This window comes from Rousettus aegyptiacus, unplaced genomic scaffold (assembly GCF_014176215.1).
Source record: "Rousettus aegyptiacus isolate mRouAeg1 unplaced genomic scaffold, mRouAeg1.p scaffold_m13_p_7, whole genome shotgun sequence".
In the NCBI taxonomy this organism is placed as follows: Eukaryota; Metazoa; Chordata; class Mammalia; order Chiroptera; family Pteropodidae; genus Rousettus; species Rousettus aegyptiacus.
In genome coordinates, this window is record NW_023416310.1 from 77,463,955 (window position 1) to 77,486,772 (window position 22,818).

The 22,818-nt window shown below is 49.6% G+C and overlaps 1 protein-coding gene across 11 annotated transcripts in view; it reads right to left on the reverse strand.

Annotated features, from left to right (window-relative positions):
• Nucleotides 1-2,717: 2,717 nt before the first annotated feature.
• WWC1 (WW and C2 domain containing 1) overlaps nt 2,718-22,818 on the reverse strand; it is a 129,138-nt gene continuing 109,037 nt past the window's right edge. For 6 of the 11 annotated variants that reach the window (XM_036224952.1, XM_016151431.2, XM_036224951.1 and 3 more), the window contains exons 17-23: nt 21,251-21,342; nt 15,484-15,610; nt 14,043-14,207; nt 9,083-9,175; nt 6,050-6,307; nt 4,413-4,534; nt 2,718-3,501 (exon numbers count right to left, since the gene is read on the reverse strand). In XM_036224952.1, the coding sequence (XP_036080845.1) occupies nt 3,435-3,501; nt 4,413-4,534; nt 6,050-6,307; nt 9,083-9,175; nt 14,043-14,207; nt 15,484-15,610; nt 21,251-21,342 (924 nt within the window). In that variant the 3' untranslated portion in view covers nt 2,718-3,434. The remainder of the gene's footprint in view (nt 3,502-4,412; nt 4,535-6,049; nt 6,308-9,082; nt 9,176-14,042; nt 14,208-15,483; nt 15,611-21,250; nt 21,343-22,818) is intronic. The other 5 variants (XM_016151432.2, XM_036224950.1, XR_004952144.1 and 2 more) reach the window with 4 other exon arrangements.

Below are 22,818 nucleotides of genomic sequence, written 5' to 3' on the forward strand. Positions count from 1 at the left end.
CAATTTTAGGAGTATACAAAAATTCAGGATCAGGAAATGCTCCTAACTTTTCCAGGCCTGCAGACCCCTTAGAGTATCTTGCTATACCCCTGGGGGCTTATAGCCCAGCTTGGAAAACCCTTCACCTAGAGCACAGCTGTGCTCAAAAACTGTTTAATTGAATGAATCCAAGAAGGGTTCTAGGCAGAGAAGGAGCAAATGCAGATTGCCTAAGGCAGAAACTAAATTTATTTGAAAACAGGAGGGTACTGGGTATGGGCAGTGGTGGAGAGACTGGGAAAGGTAGAGCCTTTACTATTCCCGTTCCGCCCAGAACTTTTCTTTTTCCTGATTAAGTGACAAAGGAGAAGGGAGTAAACTTATCACCGAGACAGACATTTAATCTCATTCATTATCCCATGGATATTTATTGAGGACCCATTCTTTGTCAGATCCAACAGAAAACAAGACAAGTTCCCTACTTTAAGGTCTTTCAGTCTAGAGGGGAGAGACAAGACTAGGGAACTGTGCTCTGAAGCCAACAAATCAGGTTACTGTGCCAGGGTGACTTGTGGGAAAGGAAGTTGGATGGGCAGCCCAGGGTCAGAGTGGAGAGGGTTCTCCAAGTGGGTAAGGCTTGAGCTGAGATCTGAATAGTGATAAAGAGAAGACAGTCTGAAGGTGGGATGAAGACACAGAAGAGTGTACCAAGTAGACGGGACAAATCTTACATGTCAGCCTTCTCAGAGGCAGGAAGCACAAACACTGGCAGTGTGCACATGGCAAAAGATTTGTAGTCAAAAAGCAACCGTTGGTTTTATGAATGGGACGATCAGATTCAGTGAGGTCTGCTGTCTGTCTGCAGGCTGGTATCCTAGTCGCCGCCTTTCTCCACACCTTCATGCAGAGGAACCATAGGATTTCATGACTTTATTCCTGAAAACCAAATGTTCAAAGTCCCTTCAAGTACAGCCTCATGTGACCACACTTCTGTCAAACAGAAACCAGAGCTGAAAGAATATGAATTCCATAGTCCAAAGGTCAGAGTTGCATCCTAGGTCTGGCCATTTATTAATCTGAGTGATCTTGAACAGGTCATTTCACAATTCTAAGATCTTGTTTTCTCAATATTTTGGAGAACACACACACACAATTATGAGTGGAAGTTTATTTATTCTTCAGTTCCTCACCAAACAACAACGGGAAGTACCGGTGGCTGGGCAGTGACTGTTTATAGGGAATTCGATGCCGTGGCAGACAGAGGACCCTCTCCTTCTGAGGGGTGGCCTCGTTCTCCCTACGAATGCTCTGTCAGCTGAAGTGACACTGAGACACACTTCCTGGGCAGGAGGATGTGCTTGCTCCATGTAGCCTTCCCCCTAACACAAGCAGGTCATTTAGGACTCTGTTTCATAGACGCAGCTGCTGTGGGGATGTGAGAGGCTGACCCTTGCTGGTAAAGCTGAACACAGATAAAGGTGTGTGATTGAGTGAAAAAAATCCCATTGCACGATGGTCCAGTTCTATTGAGCACTTGACAGGATTCACCAGACAGACTACAGATAGAGTGAGGATGCAGCTGACCTCTGGTGTCAATTAGGTCAGACCCCAAGGATACCATTCTCTCCCCACTTCTTCTATCTGCTTTTCTCTGTGGGGTTGGCCCCAGAAGCTAGAACCTTGGCTACAGGTGGCTTTAGGAAGAGAAAAATCTAGTCTCTAACCTTCAGGTGGAAACTGTAGAAGAGGTCAGACTGGTCCAACTGGGGTCCCATGCCTATCCTTGGTAGCCAATGCGACGGGTCACTCTGTCTGGCTTGAGTCATCTGCTCCCTCACTGCTGCCAGTACTCGTAACAGAAGGGCAGGGTCTTCAAGGACAGCAGCTGTCTCAAAGCTCTGAGCCGTGCACATCTCAGGGCCCATAGGAACAGCGTGAAACAATGTTTTGCTTCGGATGTATTGAAATTGATTGGGGACTCTGATACTCATCTGAAGAAACTGCAAAGCCAACCCTCAATGTGCGGGATGTCGTTTCACAAAGTAGAGTGCGTGCATCAGACAACGGTGTGTCGGAGATGTGAAACTCTGGGGAAAGAAGCCCCAGATGGTGGTGAGAAACGACTGGATAGTTGGAGGGAGGCCAGGCTATCGAAAGCCCTGGAAGCCACGTGGGGAGTACTGGTGGATTCTATGTCACTGTAGGTTCCTTCTACATGAGGAGAAATAGCCAGGTAAGGAATGTAGTGGGGAGGCGAGGGAGAGCCCGGGCTTCACTCACATTATAGAGTTGGTCTGTCCAACTGCAGAGTGCATAAGGCTGGCCGTGGGAGCAGGGATAAAAGCCGGTCTCTGGGCCCATCCCGGTTGGGGGAGGGTCCAGGAGTCTGTATTTTTGATAAGCTGCCCCCAGTGACTCTGATGTAACTGGTGGTGCAACATACTCTGAAGAAAATGGCACAGAATAATGTCAGAGGAAGGAGGGAGGAAGAGATTTTGCTACTTGTTTGTTAAAGGCTGACTTCCAATGGCCTGCAATAGCCCCACTGAGTAGTCATTTCCATTTAATAATGGAAATGAGCAAATGAGCAAATGGGTGGGCAAAGAAAACAAAACAAAAACAAAATATCACCTGGACTGCACTGGGGACGGGTGGGAAGGAAATGACTGGGAAGGAGAAGAGTCGAAAATCAGGGAAACAGATGAAGTGAGGGGTGGGGGAGAAAAAGAGAGAGGAAATTTGTTCAGAAAGGCCACTTTATTGATGGAGATAAAACTGAAAGGAATTCTTCACAGCCCTCCCTCACTCACTTCAGTGGCTTCACTGGGCATCCGAGACCGGCGTGGGCAGGCCTGCTGCCAGCTCCGTGCTGCCCACTGCGTATCAGGCGGCCACACAAAAACACATCACAGCTCATGAAGATTCACAGATGCACCCTAGAATCCCCCAAACAGTTCCTGTGCATTTAAAAAATATTGTATAAAATATGTTAAGTAGGAAAGGTCAGCTGTGCTGTGATGTCTATAGGACGTCCTTTTAGGATTACCGTCCCCAAAACATTACTTACTTATTGCAGTGAAACCTCTAGAAGGTAGAGCTGTACAAGAAAAAAAAAAAAAATCTAAACAATTTTATTTTAAGAAGAGCAGCAACTTAACACTGCTTTAGTTCATTTAAATTTTCTTTCTCAAAAATACATTCCTAAATATACAAACTATACAATCTTGTCATTTTAATGCTGGTTTTTTTGTTTTTGTTTTTTGTTTTTTTGTTTGTTTGTTTTTTGTTTTTAATAATAATAGAACCCCAACTAAAAAATCTGTTCATCTTCAAACCAACAGGAGCGCTAGAGGACTTGTGACTCAGTACCTTCATATAACACCACATAAATAACTTTAGCCACAGTCTACGTTCACAGCGTGGTCAGTGGAACAAAGGAAATACTTTTCTGGTGATTAGACGTCATCCGCAGAGAGGGTTGGGATATTCATCCGAGGCCGGGTGAAAAACGCCATTTTCTCCCTGTAAAAGAGGCCATCCCATCCCTTTAGAGCAGAGTTTCCAACCTCACCTTATAGACATCATGGGCAGAGTAACTCTGCGGTGGGGAATGTCCTGTGCACCCCTGGCCTCTGCCCACTAGATGTCAGTCGCAGTTCCCCCATCCCTCCTTCCGGTTGTGGCAACCAAAAATGTCCCCAGACATTGCCAAATGTCCCCAGGGGATGCGAATCATCCCTGGTTTGAACCAATGCTTTAGCGGGCATTAGCAGGACCAGCGACCTTCAGTTCAAATCAGGGGCCTGAGTTTAAAAGGGATTTGAGCCACTTCTAGTGTTTGTTATAGATTCCCAATTGGTTAAAATGCCAAGAGATGTCCAAGTTATACAAAGTACAGAATGTTTTAAACGTGTATGTACCGCAAAGGAATGTTTTTTAGCCTTATCTGAATAGGCATCAGAGTCTAAATACAAGGCCATCTGTGAACGGGAGGGCTTCCTGTGAAATGCCTGGGTCCGGCTCAGCCAGAAGGCACCTCCCTGAGATTCTGCCAGGCAGCGGGCAGAGCCAGGGAGGCCCGGCGGGCATCCATCACCCCCGACTTATTTATCATTCAGCTGATCCTCCGCAATTGCTGGTGATGGAACCGCTAAGAGGAAAGGCCGGGGCAGGTGGCTCATTCATTAAACAAGAGAATCTAACAAATCAGCTCGAGTTGTGTGGGGACTGACAGACAGCCGAGGGAGTGTACTGCAGAGTGCACGGACCACCGGGGACGGCTTGGCAGAGGATGAACGTCTGTTACAGAGAGAGAGTGTGAGCTGGTGGTCTGCTAGGGGAGCATGGGACAGTCAGTAGTGCAAGAAGACCGAGGCTGGGTAGGCGGCTGAGAGACAGGGAAAGGCGGGCGGGCTGGGGGCCCACCTGCTTACCTGAAAGACTGTACTTCTGGGGGCTCCTTACAGCTCTGGCCGCGAAGCCTGTGCACATCCTTGGCAGCCGCCCTCATCATCTTGTCTGCCTGAAGCTCACCCTTGTGCTCTGCTTGGTCCATCTGCAGGCAAAGCAAGCAAAGCTATGAGGATGTGGGGAGTCATTGGGGCCTCCAGAAATGAGTCAGCCAAGGAGAACTTTCTAGCACAAATGAGGACCCTACTGTAGTCAAAAGGTCTGAGGGTCACAGAAAGGACAACCCCACTCTTCCACTGTGGGATCCTCTTTATTCAAAATATGAGGGGAAGCGACCCCATCATCTGTGAGAGTGGCCAGGGAACCGAACACCTCTGTGGACCTGTTAGAATCGAGGAGATGAGGGCTACCTGGTGAATCGTGTGCTACCTCATCTTATCCTCAAGGCCACCTAGGAAGGTAGATTTTGTAACTACCTCTGTTTTACAGCTGAGGAAACTGAGGCCCAGACATGTCAAGAAACCTTTTCAACGTCAAACAACTAAGAAGTGGTAGAAACCCAATTCAAGACATGCAACTGTGCTCAAGGCCCTCCCAACGATCTGGGCACACACCCTCTGCACGGTGCTCTCTGCACTGTCTGGCTATGTGCAGAGGGAACCTGCAAAGGTCTGTTATATCTGCTGAGCGTGGCAATTTGAGAGTAGCAAATGAGTCAAAGATGGCCTTTGTTTATTGGCCCTGTGTTGTTTACTTTTTCATGATAGTCCGGGCCTGTTAGCTCAAAAGCCTGCAGGTGCCCAACTCAAATGTTCGCCCATCCAATTATTTTAAATATAACTCAAACAAGCAGATTTTTAAACCATTTAGAACCTTCCTGCTTTGTATATACCCTGTGAAGCTGCACCTAACATCTGCTAATCAAGAGATAAAATATACCTTAGGGCTATGAAAGACCCAAGTTGCTTCTGCTTTGCAGCTCTCTGACCGAGAGGACCCTCATGCTGCTGCTGAGTGAGGTCATCTAGGCAGGAGGTCCCCCTCTCCAACCTCCCTCTCTACCCTAACTGTCTAGGTAGCACCCCAGGAAAGTTGCCTCTGGGAGGTCTCATGCTGTGAAGGTCGTCTCCCACTTGTGAAAGCAGCACCCCCTCATAAAACTCATTGCGTGCTATTGCCATTTAGCTTTTTCCTTGAGCAACAATGCAAATCCTCAAACCCAGGACAGGAGGGCAGGGCCATGAGCAGGCACGCATTCCCAGCATCTCAGTTGGTACAAAGCCAGGCCATGTCTGCCCCCCTCCCCTCTGCGTAGGTAACTAGTCTGTGCTACCACATGCGCAGGTACTAGGGCAGGTCAAGATTTACTGTTCCACATTTACTGTTGAAGCGTGTGCTCCAGCACCGATGAGGTACCAATGTTTGATAAATGGTGTGAATGATGAGGGCCTACACACGACTTAAAAAGTTTACTGAGCAAAGAGGTTCCTGGATACCTCTGCTGATGGGAACGAGGGATCCATACTCTCCGTGTCCCCAGGGCTGTAGGCCCCGTTCAAAGCTCGGGCCTCGCTCCCTTGCAGCAGCGGATCGGATCTCTCTCAGATTGTCTCCAAGCCCGGCCCGCGCCGGCCCGCTCCTGCCTTCGCGCCGCACTCACCCGCTTCTCCAGCATCCTCAGCAGCAGGCGGAAGCGCTCGTCCTCTCGCAGTCCCTGCGGCAACTCCTTCTCCCCATGGCTCTTGGCCTGTTCGAGCTGCTCCTTGAGCTCCTTCAGCACCGAGATCTCCTGAGTCAGCTGGCTGTGCCAGGTCCTGGTGGCCTGCAGGTCTAACTCAAGGTCCAGCGAGGTGCGCATCAGATGCTCGTTGCGCAGGGATTTGAAGGACGACGGCTGCGGGGGCGGAGGCGGCTCTGACTGTTTAGTGAGGGGGCGGGACTAGTGAGCCCACGTGACCCCTTCCCTGACCCTCAAATACCCTCCTCCCTTCATCTGCAGGTTTCCACAACTTCGGAATGCCCCGCCCCCGCCCCCGCCCCTGTCGTGATTACTTCCGCTTCTACAGCTCATGTTTTATTGAGCATTTTATGTCCCAGGCCTGGTGCTGGGCGCCTTACTACCGGGACCTCAGTCCCATTTCTCAACCCTGTGAGGTCCCAGCTGTCTTGACACAGAGGTGGTTAAGCCAGCAAGATATAAACCCGAAACTTGATCACGGCCATCTTTAACCACCAAATGGGGTAACCCTTTTTAAGAATTAACCTATCTGGGGAAAGCAGTGCCATGAGTGGGGCACTGAGGATCCATCCATGCCTGAAACTATTCCAACATCCTGCTGTCCTCCATTACATGAGCCAATGCCCCTCCCCCCTTTCATTTTCCAGCTATATTTGAGTTCTTCAGTTATCTGTACATAAAAGATCCGAAGTAATATAATCATTAACTCTCCTTCTATTAAAGACCAGTAGTAATTAAAAAAAGATTAAGTGACCGTGGGAGACTGAATTCCAAGCTAGCCCCCAAGATTCCCACCCTGTGACATCCACACCCTGAATAAATGCCCTTCCAGGTGTGGGTGGGACCTGTGGATATGATGGACTGTCACTTCTGTGATTAGGTAATTAATCAGTTGACTTTGAGTTAATCAAAAGGGAGGTTATCCTGGGCGGGCCTAGCCTAATAAAGGGAGCCCTCAGGAGATGAACCAGGCCCTTTCTGAACAGAGATCTGCTGGCCTTGAAGAAACAATGTATGTTGTGGAGAGGGCCACATGGCCAGGACCTGAGAGTGACCCCCTAGGAGCTGTGGCTGGCAAGAAAATGCAAGGGATGAATCCTGCCAATGCCCCGAGGGGGCCAGGATGTGACTCTCTCCCCAGTCGAAACTCCAGACAGGGATGCAGTCGGTCAACACCTAGCGTCCAGCCTGGTGAGACCCTGAGCAGAGGGTCCAGCTAACCTGGGCCGGCACTCCTGACCCATGGGGACTGCGAGATAATGAATTTATATTATTTTAAGCTACTGAGTTTATCGTAATTTGTTATGCAGCAACAAAAAACAAATACGATGACCAATAAAGAGATTGGAAAAGAGGTCTTAAGACGTTACTAGAACTATCCTCACTGAAGGCTGACGAGTTCATTTTCAGGAACATGAAAGAGCTCAATGCAGAAGTTTTACAAGGCTCGCTAGGGTGACTGCTATCTAGTCTGTGCTTGTACATGGGCAGGGTCAAGAAATCCAGCTGAGGATCTATGTGGCTCAAGTTCTCAAACTGAGAAACAAAGATTCCTTTGCTTTGCATTGACCGATGTCCAATTTAGAAACTGGGCCAAAGAAGACGAGGCATAGCTCAGGAAGTGAGTGGAAGGATGGCAGCGTCCCGGGCCCTGGCCTGGCCTCTAGATGCTCCTGTTCCTCAGGACATAGTTTAGAACCCGAGGGAAACGTGGACCCAGACCCGGCATCAAAAGCTTCCTTAGGAGGCGAAGAAAGGGGAGCTCCCGTGGGGGCCGCCTTGGAAGGGAGCCGTCGGACAGGCAGGAGCAGCAAGCGGGAGCTTCCGCAGGGGCCTTTCTCCAGGAGTGGGGCATGCACACCGGCTCCAGCTGGTTACAAATGCTGTTTCCGGGGCCCTGGCTCGGTGGCTGAATCAAACCGTCTGGGAGTGTGGCCGGGGAGCAAGCTCCTCAGGAGACTGCGGCACAGCTGGCCACAGGAGACAGGTGGGGTGGGCAGTCCCTGTCACCTCAGGCCATGCCCACCGTCCTCCAAAGCCAGCATTTTCGCCCTTTCCTGTGAACCCTCTGCTTCACTGCTTTCTCTTGCTCACTCTGGCTCTTTCTGGAGATTCGTGGGGGTGGGGAGGGAGTGATCGACACAGGCAGGACCAACTCCTGATTCTGGCCACCAGCAGCTGGTCTGCAGTGGGCACCGAGAAGCCCTCCCTTGCACGGGGCTGTCGTCACACGCCCTCCTTTCCCTCTGCTCGCTCTACTTCTCTTTCTGACATTCTGGCTCCGGGGTTCTCTTTGTTCTACTAACTCACCGGGACTGCTATTGAGTCTGCATAGAAAGTGCTTCGAGGGGAGGGCGCCTCTGCCTCTCCTGCAGCCCTGGCTGGTGCAAGTCCCACTCAAGAGTCAGTCCTTTCCTAACGCCGCCCCACCCCGATCCCCCAGTCAGGTGTCCGTAAGGAAAGGAGAGATTTCTCTATGGGGACAGCTGTGGTCTCCTCCCTGTGTTTCTGGCTGGACTGAGAGAAGCCCACTCACGCCTCCCTGCTTCCGGTTGGTGCTGGGGGTACCTGGCTCCTCTGCCCTCAGGGAGGGCTGTCAGAACCTTTAACCACTCAGTCGGCTGGACGGCACACTGAGCAGAGGCTTGTGTGAGGCGCGCTCCCATCAGTGACCACGACATCTTGGGCTGATTAGCTCTCAGTGACCTGGATTTCTACCCAGGAAGGCACACTCCTGATCTAACCACTTCGTCATGACGATAAAGTCACATTTACCCTTTGGCACCTTCCCCAGGGCCTACACAGGCCTTACAGTTCCCGAACTTCCATTCTCGGATACCATCACGATTGCAAGAGTGACCTTCTTAAAACCAGTGGCTCGGAGCAACAGTCAGACGTGAGGGGGTGTGCCTGGGGAAACGAGATGTACCAGTGGCTTCGAGCGGACTGTCTTACCCGCTTCATCCGGACGCTGCGCCTCTCCAAGGAGTTTCGAACAAAAGGTGGCTTCTTGGACAGAGTGGAGCTGTCGCTATCACTCCGGTTCAGCTGCAAGAAAAAAGTCATGGGAGTTCATGAAGGTCCGAGTGCCTCTGGAAGGCACACCGGGGCCTGACGGGTGCGGTTTCCCCCATTGGTCCAGTCCTTTCTTGTACGCTCACCCAGAGTTCTGTTCCCTGGGGGCTGTGCGAGGCGGGTTTCATTCTGACTCCCCTTGCCCTTCTAGATGAATGTTTCCTGAGCATGTACCCGGCACAATGTGTGCTGCTACAAGCCGTACGTGTGACGTCTCACTTACTCCTTCCAACCACTGCACGTGACAGGAGCACATTGGTAAAGTGAGCGCTTGGGGTTACGGGACTTGCCCATGGTTGGCAAGCAGGTAGCGCACAGTGGGGTTGACACCAGACAGCGTGACTCTAGGATATACTGTCTCCTTGACCTGCCACAAGACCACCTATTTGTATTGACTCTTCCCTGTTGTCCACAGCGCAAGCCTTTATAGCTCGAATGGAGCCACTATGAAGATTGAGATATATAACACACACATACGCAACACACACACAAAAGCAGCCCGAGAGCAAAGCCTCGGGACCAGTAACCATGGAGAAGATGAGGGCAGAGAGGCTCGGTGAGGGCTGTGCTGATCAAAGCTCTCCCCTTGGAACCCTTTCAGTCATTTAGCTATGTGTACTCTCCCCAGAAAGCTAACATTCTCCACCCACGGCCAGAGATCAGGGCTGTGGTCATGGCCGATGCTTTTCTGCTGAGAGTGCGTGTCCCCCCACAGGAGGACCGGAGGGGGAGGCTGGGACAAGAGTGCATCCCAGGATGTGTGGGGCAGGGGCTTTTTTCTTGAGTCACATTTCCAAGTCCGTGGAATCGCCACAGGCCGATACTACAGCGCCTGTTTGTTCTGGTGGCTGTCAGCTCACTGCTGCACGTGTCTTCTGAGAAGCTGGGTGCCATCATTTCTGCCGTTATTAACAATTATTAGTGATAACGATATTGATAGTTCTGCTATATTAATGAACACAGCAACACTTGGGACATAATGAAATGGTTACTGTGCTAGGCAGAATCTCAACCAGAACTAGAATAACAATAATTACAACCAAGTGGACAGAGAACCTACTATGTGCCATGTGCTTTACTAATGGTTTCATTTAATCCTCAAACAATCCTCACAAAGGGAAGGGAGGCCCAGAGAGGTTAAGACACTTTTACGAGGAGTACAGCTGGTGAGTATCAAAATCAAGAGTTCAGCATCCAGCCTGACTCCAAGCCCACATCCTCTCCTGGCCCCCAGGATGCACACAGAGCTCAGAGATGAAACTAAGATGGAGGGATGGGCCACTTCGACTGGGGTGAATTCGTATGAAAGGACAGGCTGACTATCATACCAGAAAGGGGAGTTATCCTGCATTGCTTCAGTCCGAAGGTGGACTGATCCTTAAGCCACAGTCCTTTACGTGTTAAAGACCATGTTACAAATGAGTGATGAAAGCTATATTAAGATCTTGAAGTTAACTTTTCCTTACATGAAATATTTCAATGCATTTGATTATAAACATGATAGAATATATTGTTGCTTTGTTTTTATTTACATGTAAGAGTAAGGGAAACTTACTATTATGCTACAAAAATAATTATATAAGTGCATATAAATTGTATACGATATAAAATAATAAAGTCACAGGGAGCTAGCTCAGGAATGAGGATTTGGGAAGGACTGACCCGTCAGGTCAAAATGAGCCAATCAACAGCTGTAACAGCGCTGCTGATAAACACACAGATGTTAACGACACGGGTTGTGGAGAGCTGTGGGGGGTGTAATACGCTGTTCCTGCCCACATGGACTTAAAGTTCAGTGGGGGCCCAAGGCCAGGGAACTAGCCAAGTGACACAGGCCCTGCCGGAGACCACGGAAGGGAGACACCCAGCAGAGGGCACTGGGTGTGCAGAGCTGGGTGTATTCAGACTAGAGGAGAGCAGAGTCCTTCGGGAGGTGGCTCTGAGTAACACACAGGCCGAAGGCTCTTAGTAGCTCCTGACCTAGAAAAAGAGCTCTCACTTTCTGAGTCTTGGTTTTTGCATCTATGAAATGGGGTTAATACTACTTGCCTTGCAGGATTGTTTGTGAGTTTAGATCACAAAGAAAATTGTTTTTGATTTTTTTTTTGGGGGGGGGTATTGCTAATAAGCATTTGAAAATCCATCCGAGGGGTGGGGTAATCCCTACTTTATGACTCATGGTGGGAGACAAAGCCCACCTCATGCTAATGAAGCTGAAAGTACCAGTCTTGCTTTGGTGGCCTCCCTTACAGCTAGAAGCAGGCACTGGACTAGGCTCTGTCTGATAATTAGATGAAACCGCCAAAATCCTCAATCACAACCTGGTTAGTTGGACCCAATTCTCTGTTACTAAGCTTCCTGGATTAACCAGGCCACCAACTCCCGCGGTCTAGGGGAAGCAGCGGTAGGGCCAGCTTGGGCCAGGTTCTACAGCGACACTGGCAATGTCACCTGATCATCTCTGTGGTCTGACTTTGGCTGTGGTCTGATTTCTGAGGCTGGTTCTATATAGCCTTCTGAATACATGAGCTTCTCAACTTCCTTTGCAAAAATTTCTTTCCTGCATATACTGATGGATCAGAGTCTGGTTCTGTTGCTTGCCATCAAGAACCCTGACTAGCACAGGACTTGGTGCTAGGAAGTGGTGTGCCATAAGTCACAGACTGGAAAACATGGAGCTGGAGGTAGGAGGGAGAATCAGTAATGTTCATATTGTGGGTGCAAAACAGAGAACTGAATTGTTACCTGTTGCATCTCAGGAGATAAGACTGCATGCCTAAGGAGTCTTAGAGGAAAAGATAGGAAAAAATTCAGGATGCTGTGCCACTGGCTACTTCTTGCAGCTTTTGGTAAGACTGTGTAATAAGGAGGTAAGCGTGGGCCGAGGTGGGCCAGTCAGAAGGCAAGGGAGGAGAGTACATGGCATTGCTGAGGCGCCTCCTGCTGTGGCATGTGATCCACACCGATGGGGAATTTCTTAATTTGCAGGCTTGCAGCGTTGGAAACTGGTCCAGATAATAAAGTATGGGAAGAACCCAGTGTGGTGCTAGGCATGTTATAGATGCTTAAGAGGACAGGAGCTCCTTGTTATTCGAGGATGCCATTCCTGGAAAAGGGCCACTTAAATTGAATCCATTTAAATAGGGGACCAGAATTTTATAGTAAATGTTTGGGGTAGGGGGCAGAGAGAAGTTTGAGTCTTTAGTTGGAAAAGAGGAACACTTTGCAAAAGTTATATTTTGTCTTCCATTTAACAAAATTACAACTGCATGCTAATCCTGATGGAAAAGAATGAATCACACACTAATTTGGTGTGATTTTTCCAACATTCTTCACTTTGTGGTTGATTTCCACCGTGTATTCATAAAGGCAGCAATTTTGCCCAAATCAGAGGGTTTTATTCATTATCCTAAGGGCTTTTCTAAATCCTTCCAAATATTCTCATTTGAAACATGGACTGGGTCTTTCTCCTCTTCAGCTGTGAGGTGGCTTAACTGTAGGATTCTTCAGCTGTGATTCAGGAATCCCCAACACCAAAGTCACATTCAGTGACTTCAGTGAACGCTATCCCTTTCGCAGACCACGCGGCCAAGGTGCACTGTGCTCACGCTGTCTGTGGAAATGCTCACAAGCTCAGACAATCAGCTCCTTTGAGACTTGACAGAGAAGGGAGGGGGTTTATAGTATTTCTGGGAGGCACTGCAGAGAATGCTTCCATGTGGACTAATTTGATAAGTAGCCAGTAAATTAGTGAAATTTTCATGTTATGAAGAAATTAGCTTCTCTATTTGATCTTATCATTGCAGGTCTTGGATACTGAATACCCAATATGCCCTCGGCCCCCCGAATCACATTAGGCAGGAAGGTTCTGTTTGCACGTCTAGTTACTATTCACTGGTTCTGCATGGTGTGGGGGAAACTAGGATGCTCACGCATCGCCTGAACCTAGGACGCAGGTGACGTGTACACATGTCACATCTGTGCATCCCCGAGCAAGGTTAGCACAGGGTCTGGTTCTCCAGCCCCGGCAACCGGCATGACTCCGCAGGCAGGGTAAGTGCTCAAACCCTCATTCTGGGTAGAAAAGAGGAGTGGGCTGACCTAGGAAGGGGGAGACTGAGCGGACGGCAAGGCGGGGTATACCACGGGGCTTCTAGACACCAGCGGGGCCTGCGAGAGCAGGCTGGCGACCACGCAGGTAAAGAGGGCCAGGTGGTCCCTTCCCTCCCATCACCCACGGGCAGCTGCCTTCCCACTGAGCTCCGGCCGATTGCGGCCAGGAGAGAATGTGTGGCCGTGGTGCTAGGCCATCCTTTTTTCTCAAGGGAAACCGAAATTTTATGTGAAACCTCTACTCTTATTTCACCTTTAATTGCCTTCCCTAAGATTTCAATGTCAGCGACCACACCAAATGGAAAAAGAACCAGCGACTGAGTAACACAGGCCTGTTGTTGTTATGTCGCCTCCGGCTGCACGCTGGAATCGAATGCCCGCTCGGGGGCAGTGACAGGTCAGTCTGACCGTCTCAGCGAGCAGCTGAGGAAGGGCAGGGTGTGAGCAAGCAGGAGGGGAAGGCTGGTTGGAGTCACGATAATATTGACCACGTACGGTTACTGAGCTTCCTTCACACTTTATCTAAGTTGACCCTTAAGACGACCCTACGAAGTTGGCCCGCTATCTCCACATGAGGAGGCTAGGGCTCAGCAGCATTAAGGTGCTGAAGGTGCCTGGCGACACGAGCGTCATTGGGATTTGCACCCGGAAGGGTGTGAGGTGGCCGGCTCTCGGCTACCCCACGGGAAACGTGCTGAGAGAAGGAAAGAACCACCTGTTTGCTTACCCGGCACACGTACTGGCTCTGGGGTCCGGGGGAGAAGGTCTTGGAGCGGATGATGGTGCTTCCTCGGAGAAACGGCCCTGGGGATGGCGTGCCCACCCGCCGGTCCTTGGGCCGCACCACTGTGGGCGACGGGGCCGGGGTCTCTGTGTTGGTCTCTTTGTCCACCTGGGGGAGAAGCCACAGCTTTGAGGCCAATAACCAGAGTCTCGGCCACTCATCCTGAGACTCAAGGGGAAGACTCTTCAGCTGTCCCCCACTCCTGTCACCTCGCCTTTGTCCCACAGACACGGCTGGGGGCTTCCTCAGCCCCAGCCATGCCCAGCCAGAACGGCACCCAAGTGCCAGCCCCTATTCCTGCAGGATACCTGTGGGCTGAGGCTAGCGGGAGCATATTTAGCCCCCAAACAAGCTCACATGAGCAGCAGAAGCACCTCAAGCACAGGTGTCCTGGACTTCACACACCCTCAAGACTCATGTGCCAGGAGCATTTGACAAAGCCACACCCAAAGCCTCCTCCGCCCCAGCCAAGAACTGCTGACGTTTCCTTGGAATTGCGGTGGTAACCAGCAAATCTTGTTTCTTTAACTATGTAATTAGATTTTCTACCTTCCCTTTCACAGTAGCCACCAGTAAAAAATAAGCAAGCAAAAACACCTAGATGAGGGGCCGCTGTTAGCCTCAACAGTGCCTCTGTGTCATTTTGAAAAAGGTACCCCCTTTGGCTAGAGAAACTGCAAAAAAAGTTCCCACTTGATGTGGAGCAGTTAGAAGGGGGCCCTGGATTCCTGTGTGTCCCCCTTGGCCAGGCACCTCTGTGCAATGCCTGCAGCTCCGCCCCCGGGGTGCCCTGCTCAGACACAGTGGGGTGCTCTAGTCCTGGGAGTCCTGCAGGTGGAAAGAACACAGAGATCTCTGTGCAGAGTGAAAGCTGTCATAACACGTCGCCTTTGTGCATCAGGGAAGCAGGGGCGAGGGGACCTTGGCTGGACACCCCTCTGCCAGGGCACTCTGGGCCAACCCGAATGAAGGAATGCATGCTCTGAACCCGAGAACTTGCTGCACTGTATCCAGGTTAGAGACGGGGAAATGAAAGCCCAAGAGGGGTGAAGTCGTCTGCTTCAGACGACACCGCTCGGGAGCAGCAGGCCAGCATTTGAACTCAGACCCACAGGACAGCAAAGCTAGAGAAACAGGGGGACTGCACACGGCTGGAGAGAAGAGGGGTGGAGTCAGCCTCTCCTTGTTCACTGTCACCGAAACGAGCCAAAGGATAGGCAAGAACACGACCACACGGCCACCCCACTCTGAGGGCGTGTCCCCTGATGCTGGGGGGGGTGGGGTGGGCAAGACGTAGCCTTGGGCCTTTTCTGACTGACTACCCTGCGCAGGGATGGGGCTGTTTCCTCAAGACCGCCCCTCCCATCTCCCCAGCCCCTCCGACCTTTAGCGCTGGGCAGGCGTCCATATCTGGTGAGGGCTTCTCGGCGAAGACGTCCTCCTCTCCCTCCTCCTCTCCCTCCTCCTCCGCTGCTGCTGCCTCGTTCTCGCTGGTCTCCTCCTCGAACCTCCTGTGACGACAGAGAACTTTGGTCACCATCCCAGAGATCACTCTGATCTGCTCATGGGCCTTTAAATGCACCCAGGGCAGGGCTTCCAAGCCTTTTCAGGATTGAGGACACATTTTTGGGAAAAGAAAGTCAATTTCAGGGAGATGTAATTTACATACGGCGAAATGCATTCTCCGTGTACAGCGTGGCGAGTTTTGACCAATGTGTGCACCTGTGTGACCAAGATCACACTCAAGATGTAGACCATTTCCTTGCACCCTTTCTCGGCTTATTTCCCGCCACCCCTAGCCCAGCACGGATCAGCTTTCTGCCGCTCGAGATGAAATGTGATTTCCTGGCATTTCGTATAAATGGAATCAGACAGCATGTGCTCTCTTGTCTCTGGCTTCATTCTTTCGGCATGTTTCTGAGATTCACCGATGCTGGTGATTATATCAACAGTTCCCACCTTTTTATGGCTGATACTCCATGGGACCGACAGACCACAACCTGTTTAGCTATTCAGCAGGTGATGAATATTTGGAGTTTCCATTTCTTGGCAATTATGAATAAAACTTCTACAGACATTCACCTACAAGTCTATGTAGATGCAGGTTTTCATTTTTTTCTGGATACTATGTGAGTTTGCTAGGGTGGCCGTAACACAAAACCACAGACAGAAATTTCTGTCTCACAGGTCTGGAGGCTAAAAGTCCAAGAGGAAGGCGGGGGCAGGTTTGGTTTCTTCTGGGACCTCTCTCAGTGGCTTGCAGATGGTCACCTCCTTGCTGTGTCCTCAGTGGTCTTCCTTCTCTGCGTGCATCGTTGGTATCCGTGTGTCTGAATTTCCTCTTCTTACAAGGACACCAGTCACAGGGGATTAGGGCCCACTGTAACTTTAATGACCTCATGTTAAGGTAATCATCTTTCAAAAAGGTCCTGTCTCCAAATACACAATTCAGACTATAAGAGCTATACACCCGGGAGGAGCATTACTGGTCATACAGTAAGCATAAGTTCATCCCTTTAAGAAAATTGACGAACTGGTTTTCCGATGTGGTTTTACCACGTCATCTTCCCAGCAGCGATGCTATGAGCATTCCAGGGCCTCATCTAGGCTGGGCACCGTCTGTCTTTAACTTCGGTCCTTCCATTGGGTGTATACTCATGTCTCATTGTGGTTTTAATATGCACTTTCCCATTGAGAATCTTTTCATGCATTTTCTGAACACCTGCATTATTTTCTTTTGCAAAGCATCTTTTAGAATCTTTAGCCCATTTAAAAACTGGGTTCTCTTTTGATTACTGAGTTGTAAGAGTTCATCATGTATTCTGGATGTAAATCGTTTGCAAATATTTTCTCCAAACCTGTGGCTTAGACTTTTCGATTTTCTAAATGGTGACTTCCAAAGTACAGAAGCTTTTGATTGTGATAAAATTCAATTTATCAGTTTTTAAAAATGGTTTTTGCTTTTTATGTCCTACCTAAGAAACCTCTGCCTATCCCAAAGTTGTAAAGGATTTTCTTTTAGGAGTTTTATAGTTTCAGCTTTTGTTTAGCTCTACGATCCATTTTAGATTAATTTTTGTGCATGACGCTCAAAGCTTATTATTATTATTTTTTATATGGATATTCAATTGTTCCGGCATTATTTGTTAAAGAGACTCTAGTTTTGGTGATATTCTTCCTAATTATCTATTCCCCATGGACTCCACGGTTGGAAGGAGTTGGTGTGACAAATGGATTGCATTTGTTAATTAGTGATCTATCTCTTTTCCCATCTTTCCTTCTCAAAGACATACATAACCGCCAGGCTTCTGATCAGCATGAGACAGCATTACCACACTGAGCAGGAGGAGTTCCAGCGCGAAATCTGACATCTAGTTAGCCGGCTCAGCGAGACTGTGAATAAACATAAAACCTCCCTCAGGATTTTCCCAGTGGGAAGAATAGGTCTTGGATCTCTCCCCGCAGCCCACCATTAAAACCTCCTCCGCTCTTAGATGGGCACTTTGCGATGGAAGGGGCTTTGCTCTCCCCTTCTGTGCGCCCGCAGCCTCTCCGTCTCCTTATAAAAGCCACTGAACGCGGGAACATGCAAGGAGAATTCCCCTCAGGATTCTACAGACGCCACATTAACCAGCTTTTACTGAGGGTTTAATAAGCTCCAGGTGCTACCATGAGGCGATTACTGCCTCCTCTTTATGATTCAAAAGCTGAGGATCAGAGAGCTGACAGGCCACGTCCAGTGTCACAGGCTGCTGCGAAGTGGGAGAGCCAGGTTTCCAACACAGGTGAGTCCAAGTCCACTAAGTGCTGAGCCACTAGGATCTTGCGCTCCTCTTTCGACTGTGAATCTGATCTAAATATTTCCAGAAAGGACAAGAAACCCTGTGGGGAGCATAAATCAGAGCGGCCAATTTATACTCTGAAGTCAATTTAGCAGTGTCTGCTCAAATAAAACATGTACATATACTCTCGATTAGGTATTGTGGCTGCATTATATTGAGTGTCAGAGAGGGTGCAGACTTAGGGGTACTCGCGGTCACTGCTGGCGGGGGCATATATAGGAACCATCTTATCTGAGGGCTATTCTGCAAGGCCACTTCTCAACATCTGCCCTAGACAAACACACGCAGGTTCCGATGGAGGCCGACTCCAGGATTGCACTCTAGCATTGTTTGTGATTATATTCTCCTATTGTAAAAGTATTGTTGAATACTTTTAGAGTTTTGTCTTTTGTGAATCTTTAAAAAAAAAAAAATCCAGCCTTCCGATTATATGTAAAGAAATCTAATTAAATAAAAGGAGGGAGTGACAATGGCACCCTGGGCCTTGGGTGCTGAAGGAGAAAGAGGGCAAAGAATTAGAACGGAGGGCTGGCCTTTGGAGGCCTCAGAAGCGACTCCAGAGTTGGGCAAGGCTAGTTCACATTCCAGGACCCAAAGAGGCCTGCAGCCTGGGGGAGGGAGCTGCAGATGGATGGATCTACCCCAGCAGAGCAGCTCTGGGATTACCCAGCCCTCTTTGTAAGTCAGTGCCTAGGGAAGTTTGAATGGCAAGGGGTGGGGAACCAGAGGGCCACAAAGGGAGAGAGAACAGAAGGCGGTTGCTAGGCGATGGCGTGAAAAGTCTCAACACAAGCTTGGAATTTGGCGGAAACCACTGATCTTGTGCCAGGGTTTTGGAAGACAGGTCCTGGGCCTACTTCCGGCACAGCACTTGGCCCCTGTGAGTCACAGCCCTGCCCAGCCCAGCAGTATGATAAATAGAAGCAAAGAGAGGGAAAGAGGAGAGAGGGAGGGAGGGGGAAAAAAGGGAGAAAGGGAGGTGGAGGGGAGAGGGAGAGGCAAGAAAAAGAGAGGGGCCTGGGAGGGAAGAGGAAAGAGGGAGAGAGGAACTGAGACAATTCGGAGAGGATCCGAAAAGAAACAAAATGAAGATACAAAAATCCAGGATCCTCGCCGTACCCTTCACCACATGGACAGATATTAGTGGGTCAGCTGGAGGAGCCAAAGCCAGCCCACTTTGGGGCAGTCCAGGCTGGGAATGGTTATGTTTTTAAATGGCTGGAAAAAATAAAAATCAAAAGGACAACGATGTTTCATGACATGTGGAAATTATGTGAAATTCGAATGTCAGTGTCCATCATGGAAGTTTCAGTGCCGGGGACGTGGTGGGTGGTGTGCGCGGGGTCTACGGCGCCTTTCACGTTAAAGCGCCGGAGATGAGCAGACGCAACAGAATCTGTACGGCCCATAAAGCCGGCCTTTGCTCTCTGGCCCTTTCCAGAAAACATCTGCTGACCCCTGGAGTAAAAGATATTAAGGAAAGCCTCCTGCTGAGACCACATGTATAATTTGGGGCTGTAACAGAACAATCCAGAAGAGTTACTGAGTGCTTCCTGTGGGTCTGAGTTAAGCGCTTATTGTGCATAATTATACTGAGTCGACAAAATACCCATGTGGAGTGGCCATTTTTCAAATCTGTATTTCACAGGCGAGCAATTGGAGATGTAGAGCCAGGGTTTTCAGCCCAGGTTGCACAACGGAGTCAACTCATGGAGCTTTTAAAACTTACTGATGTTCTGGCCTCACCCAGCCCTAGGACCCCGCAGGAAGCTGGCTGAGCAAGACTCTGAATCGCTAGCTGTCTGCATTGAGAGCCCATGCACTTGAGCCCGGCTACACTTCCGCCCAAATCGCAAGATTCATAGCTTGTGCTCCTTTCCTAGGTGGACTCGGCCATCTCCCCTGTAGCTGCTAGTTAGCAGTGTTCCTTCTTGTTTGCCTAATACCGACTTCTACCGTCTACTGAGTGTCTACTGTGAGCTTTTCCTTTATCCTCTCCGACAGCCCACGGCGGTCAGTGTGTCATCCCCATGTCTCCCCTGAGGCTCAGGCCAGGTCAGGAGGGCTCGCCTCGCAGCGGCTGCCCGTCAGGTGGGGGGCCGTGACGTGAGCAAGCACGATGTGGGCTTCCGGGGGGCGGCCCATGAATGCCCTGCTTTCCGTTTCCGATCTGCCTGCTGGCTACACGGGTAGTTTGGTTTCTGAGAATTCCCTGAGATGCTGTACCCTTAGGCGACCTTTTCTGTATGTATGTTATACTGCAATAAAAAGTTCAAAAGGCGTTGCCCAAGGTTACACAGGAGAAATGAGAACGCTAAGATGTGACGACATTGCTGTTTCTCAGGGCATGAGACACCTCTGCCGGGATCCGCGGGCCTGAAGAGCAAGGTCCGCACTGTGAGGAGCGGCCTCCCGTCCCGTTCTCCTCCAGACCCTCTGATCACATCAGGGGGAAGCCACCGAGGCAGACTTGGCTATACCTATTCCCACATTCTTCCTTAGTAATGGAACTCTGATTTTTCACCCCACTTAACCGACCTCATTTCCCGGCCTCCTTTGCAGTTAGTTAGGCCAAATGGCTATGCTCAGCCAATGAGAAGCAAAAAGAAATTGCTGGGGGGGTGGGGGAGCGTCAGCGGAGGGGAGACTTTCAGGAACGCTCCTTGGTTAAAAGGCACGAGACACACTCTCTTGTCTTTCCTGTTTCCTGATGGCTGGTGACTCCGCGGCCACTGTGGGCTAGAAAGCAGCCTTGGTGATGGAGGTCACACAGTAAGGACAGCAAAGCAGAATGAGAGAAGCGGCCTGGGTTGCCAGTGACATCTTGGAGCTGACCGCTGAGCCTTGGGTTGCCTTCTCCCATTCCATTCCTCTTTTCAAGCAACAAAGAAATAAACTTCTATCGTCTGCTACCTGTTTCTAGCAGTCAAATGGAATTCTTTACTGAGAAATCTTCAATTTATGGCGAGTTATACTTATATTCCATTTATAGTAATAAAAAAGATCTTTAAGTCTTTTTTTTTTCTTTTACCAAAATAAATGTTTAGTGCATCAACGGAAACTAATATTAGACGTGAACTAGCAGGACCGATTCGCAGAACATAAAATAACAAATGAAGAAAGGGTTCTGGGAAGCGCTGCACCAGACCATGACACTGCGTTGCTGCCTCCAGAGAAGCCGTGAGGAGAGAAGTTCTCAGCTTTCCCAGGGAAACACCTCTCTCTGTTGCCCTGGTGTTTGGGGATCTCTTCCCTAGGCTGAGGTCCAAGCCAGATCAACTCCCGAGGCCCAAGAGAGCCTTCGCTTACCAGCTGTCTTCCAGGGGCTGGGCGCTGTTTCTTCCCTCCTGCCTCTTCTCCAGCTCCACGGCCGTCTGTTCCAACAGAGCAGACACGGCATCCTACAGAGACAAGGGCTGATGGGTTCACCTGCGTACCATGGACGCCACCCCTGCCGGCAAGAGTCAGAGCTTCTCAGAGGGGGACCCTCCCCGTGAACTGAGGGTGAAACTAAAGACCAGAGTGGCTAAGTGTCTTGCCCCCCGGGTCACATACGCATTGGAAATACAGCCCTTAGTTCTTCTAACTAGCAGCTCTCTTGAGAATACCCCTGGTATGTGCGGACAGTTCTGGAAGATAGCCAAGTTCAACAGCTGAGTGAGACAGAACTATAGGTCTCTGGCTGTGAGGAGATCACGAGATCACAGTGGAGTCAGAGAGACCATCACGCAGGCACTGATCGGCATCTTTTTAAACCTTACCATCCTAAGGGGAGCTCATGATTATTCCCCTGAGAAATGGGAATGAGAAAACTGAAAACTAACGTGTCTAATGTTGATACTACTTATCCAAAAAAAAAAAAAAAAAAAAATTCTAGAAAGTAGAAAGCAGTGAATCTGGAAGACCTCTGCCAGCTCACTGACTCTCTTTTTTGCAGTGAGGGAGATCTGGGTTTGAGACTGAAGAAAATGATGAAAAAGGAGGGAGGAGGAGGAGGAGAAGGCAAAAAACAGATTCAACCCTTGCTCTTGTCCCTACCTGTGGGACCTCGCCCACCCCCTCCACTGAAATATTGGGCAGCGACTGTCCAAAGGAACCAACTGTTTGGGATCCCACGAAGGTCCCATACTCTGTGTCACTTTCATGTTCTAGGGCAATTTCACTGCTTGACTGAGTGCTGGCTGGGCTACCTGGCCAGTAGGTGTGGGCTTTCAAGGTGCAGGAAACAGTTTAAGGACATTGAACAGGTTAAAATGTACTGCACTAAAATGAAAACGATATATATTCTTTTTAAACAAAAAATAAGCAAATATAAGATTTTGAAGAAAAATTAATGAAACAGATCCTATTTATCAAACCCTTACCATGTGCACTTTAAAACTCTGTACTTCTTCAGAACGTCATAATAACCTTTTTAGACTCAGATTAGATGTGAAGAAATGGAGGCTCAGATTGGTGAAATACTGACCCCTGTTACTCAACTAAGAAACACCCGGTCACTCTTCTGACTGTCCTCCCGGTGACCTCCCTCTGCCTCTTACATAAAGCCTCCACTGTGGACCACTATGCACATCGCAGGGTCTCAGTAAAGGCTGGCTTTCTACCTTCCACGGATTTCTCCTTCCTTCGTCACTTAATTTTTTTTTTAAACCATGAATTAAATTGGTTTTCATCACGCCCGTTATACCAGGTCAAGCACAGCAGAGACGGGGAGAGCACGATTGGGACGGGGGAGCTGCGGAAGGGGGTACCGGCCCCTCGCAGGGAGCCCTCCTGCCCTGTCCTCTCCGCCCCGCTGCCCCCTGCCCCGTTTCCTCCACCTGGGGCGCCCAGCCATCTCCAGTTCTGGGCCGGGCATTTCCTTCCTTCCACCCCAA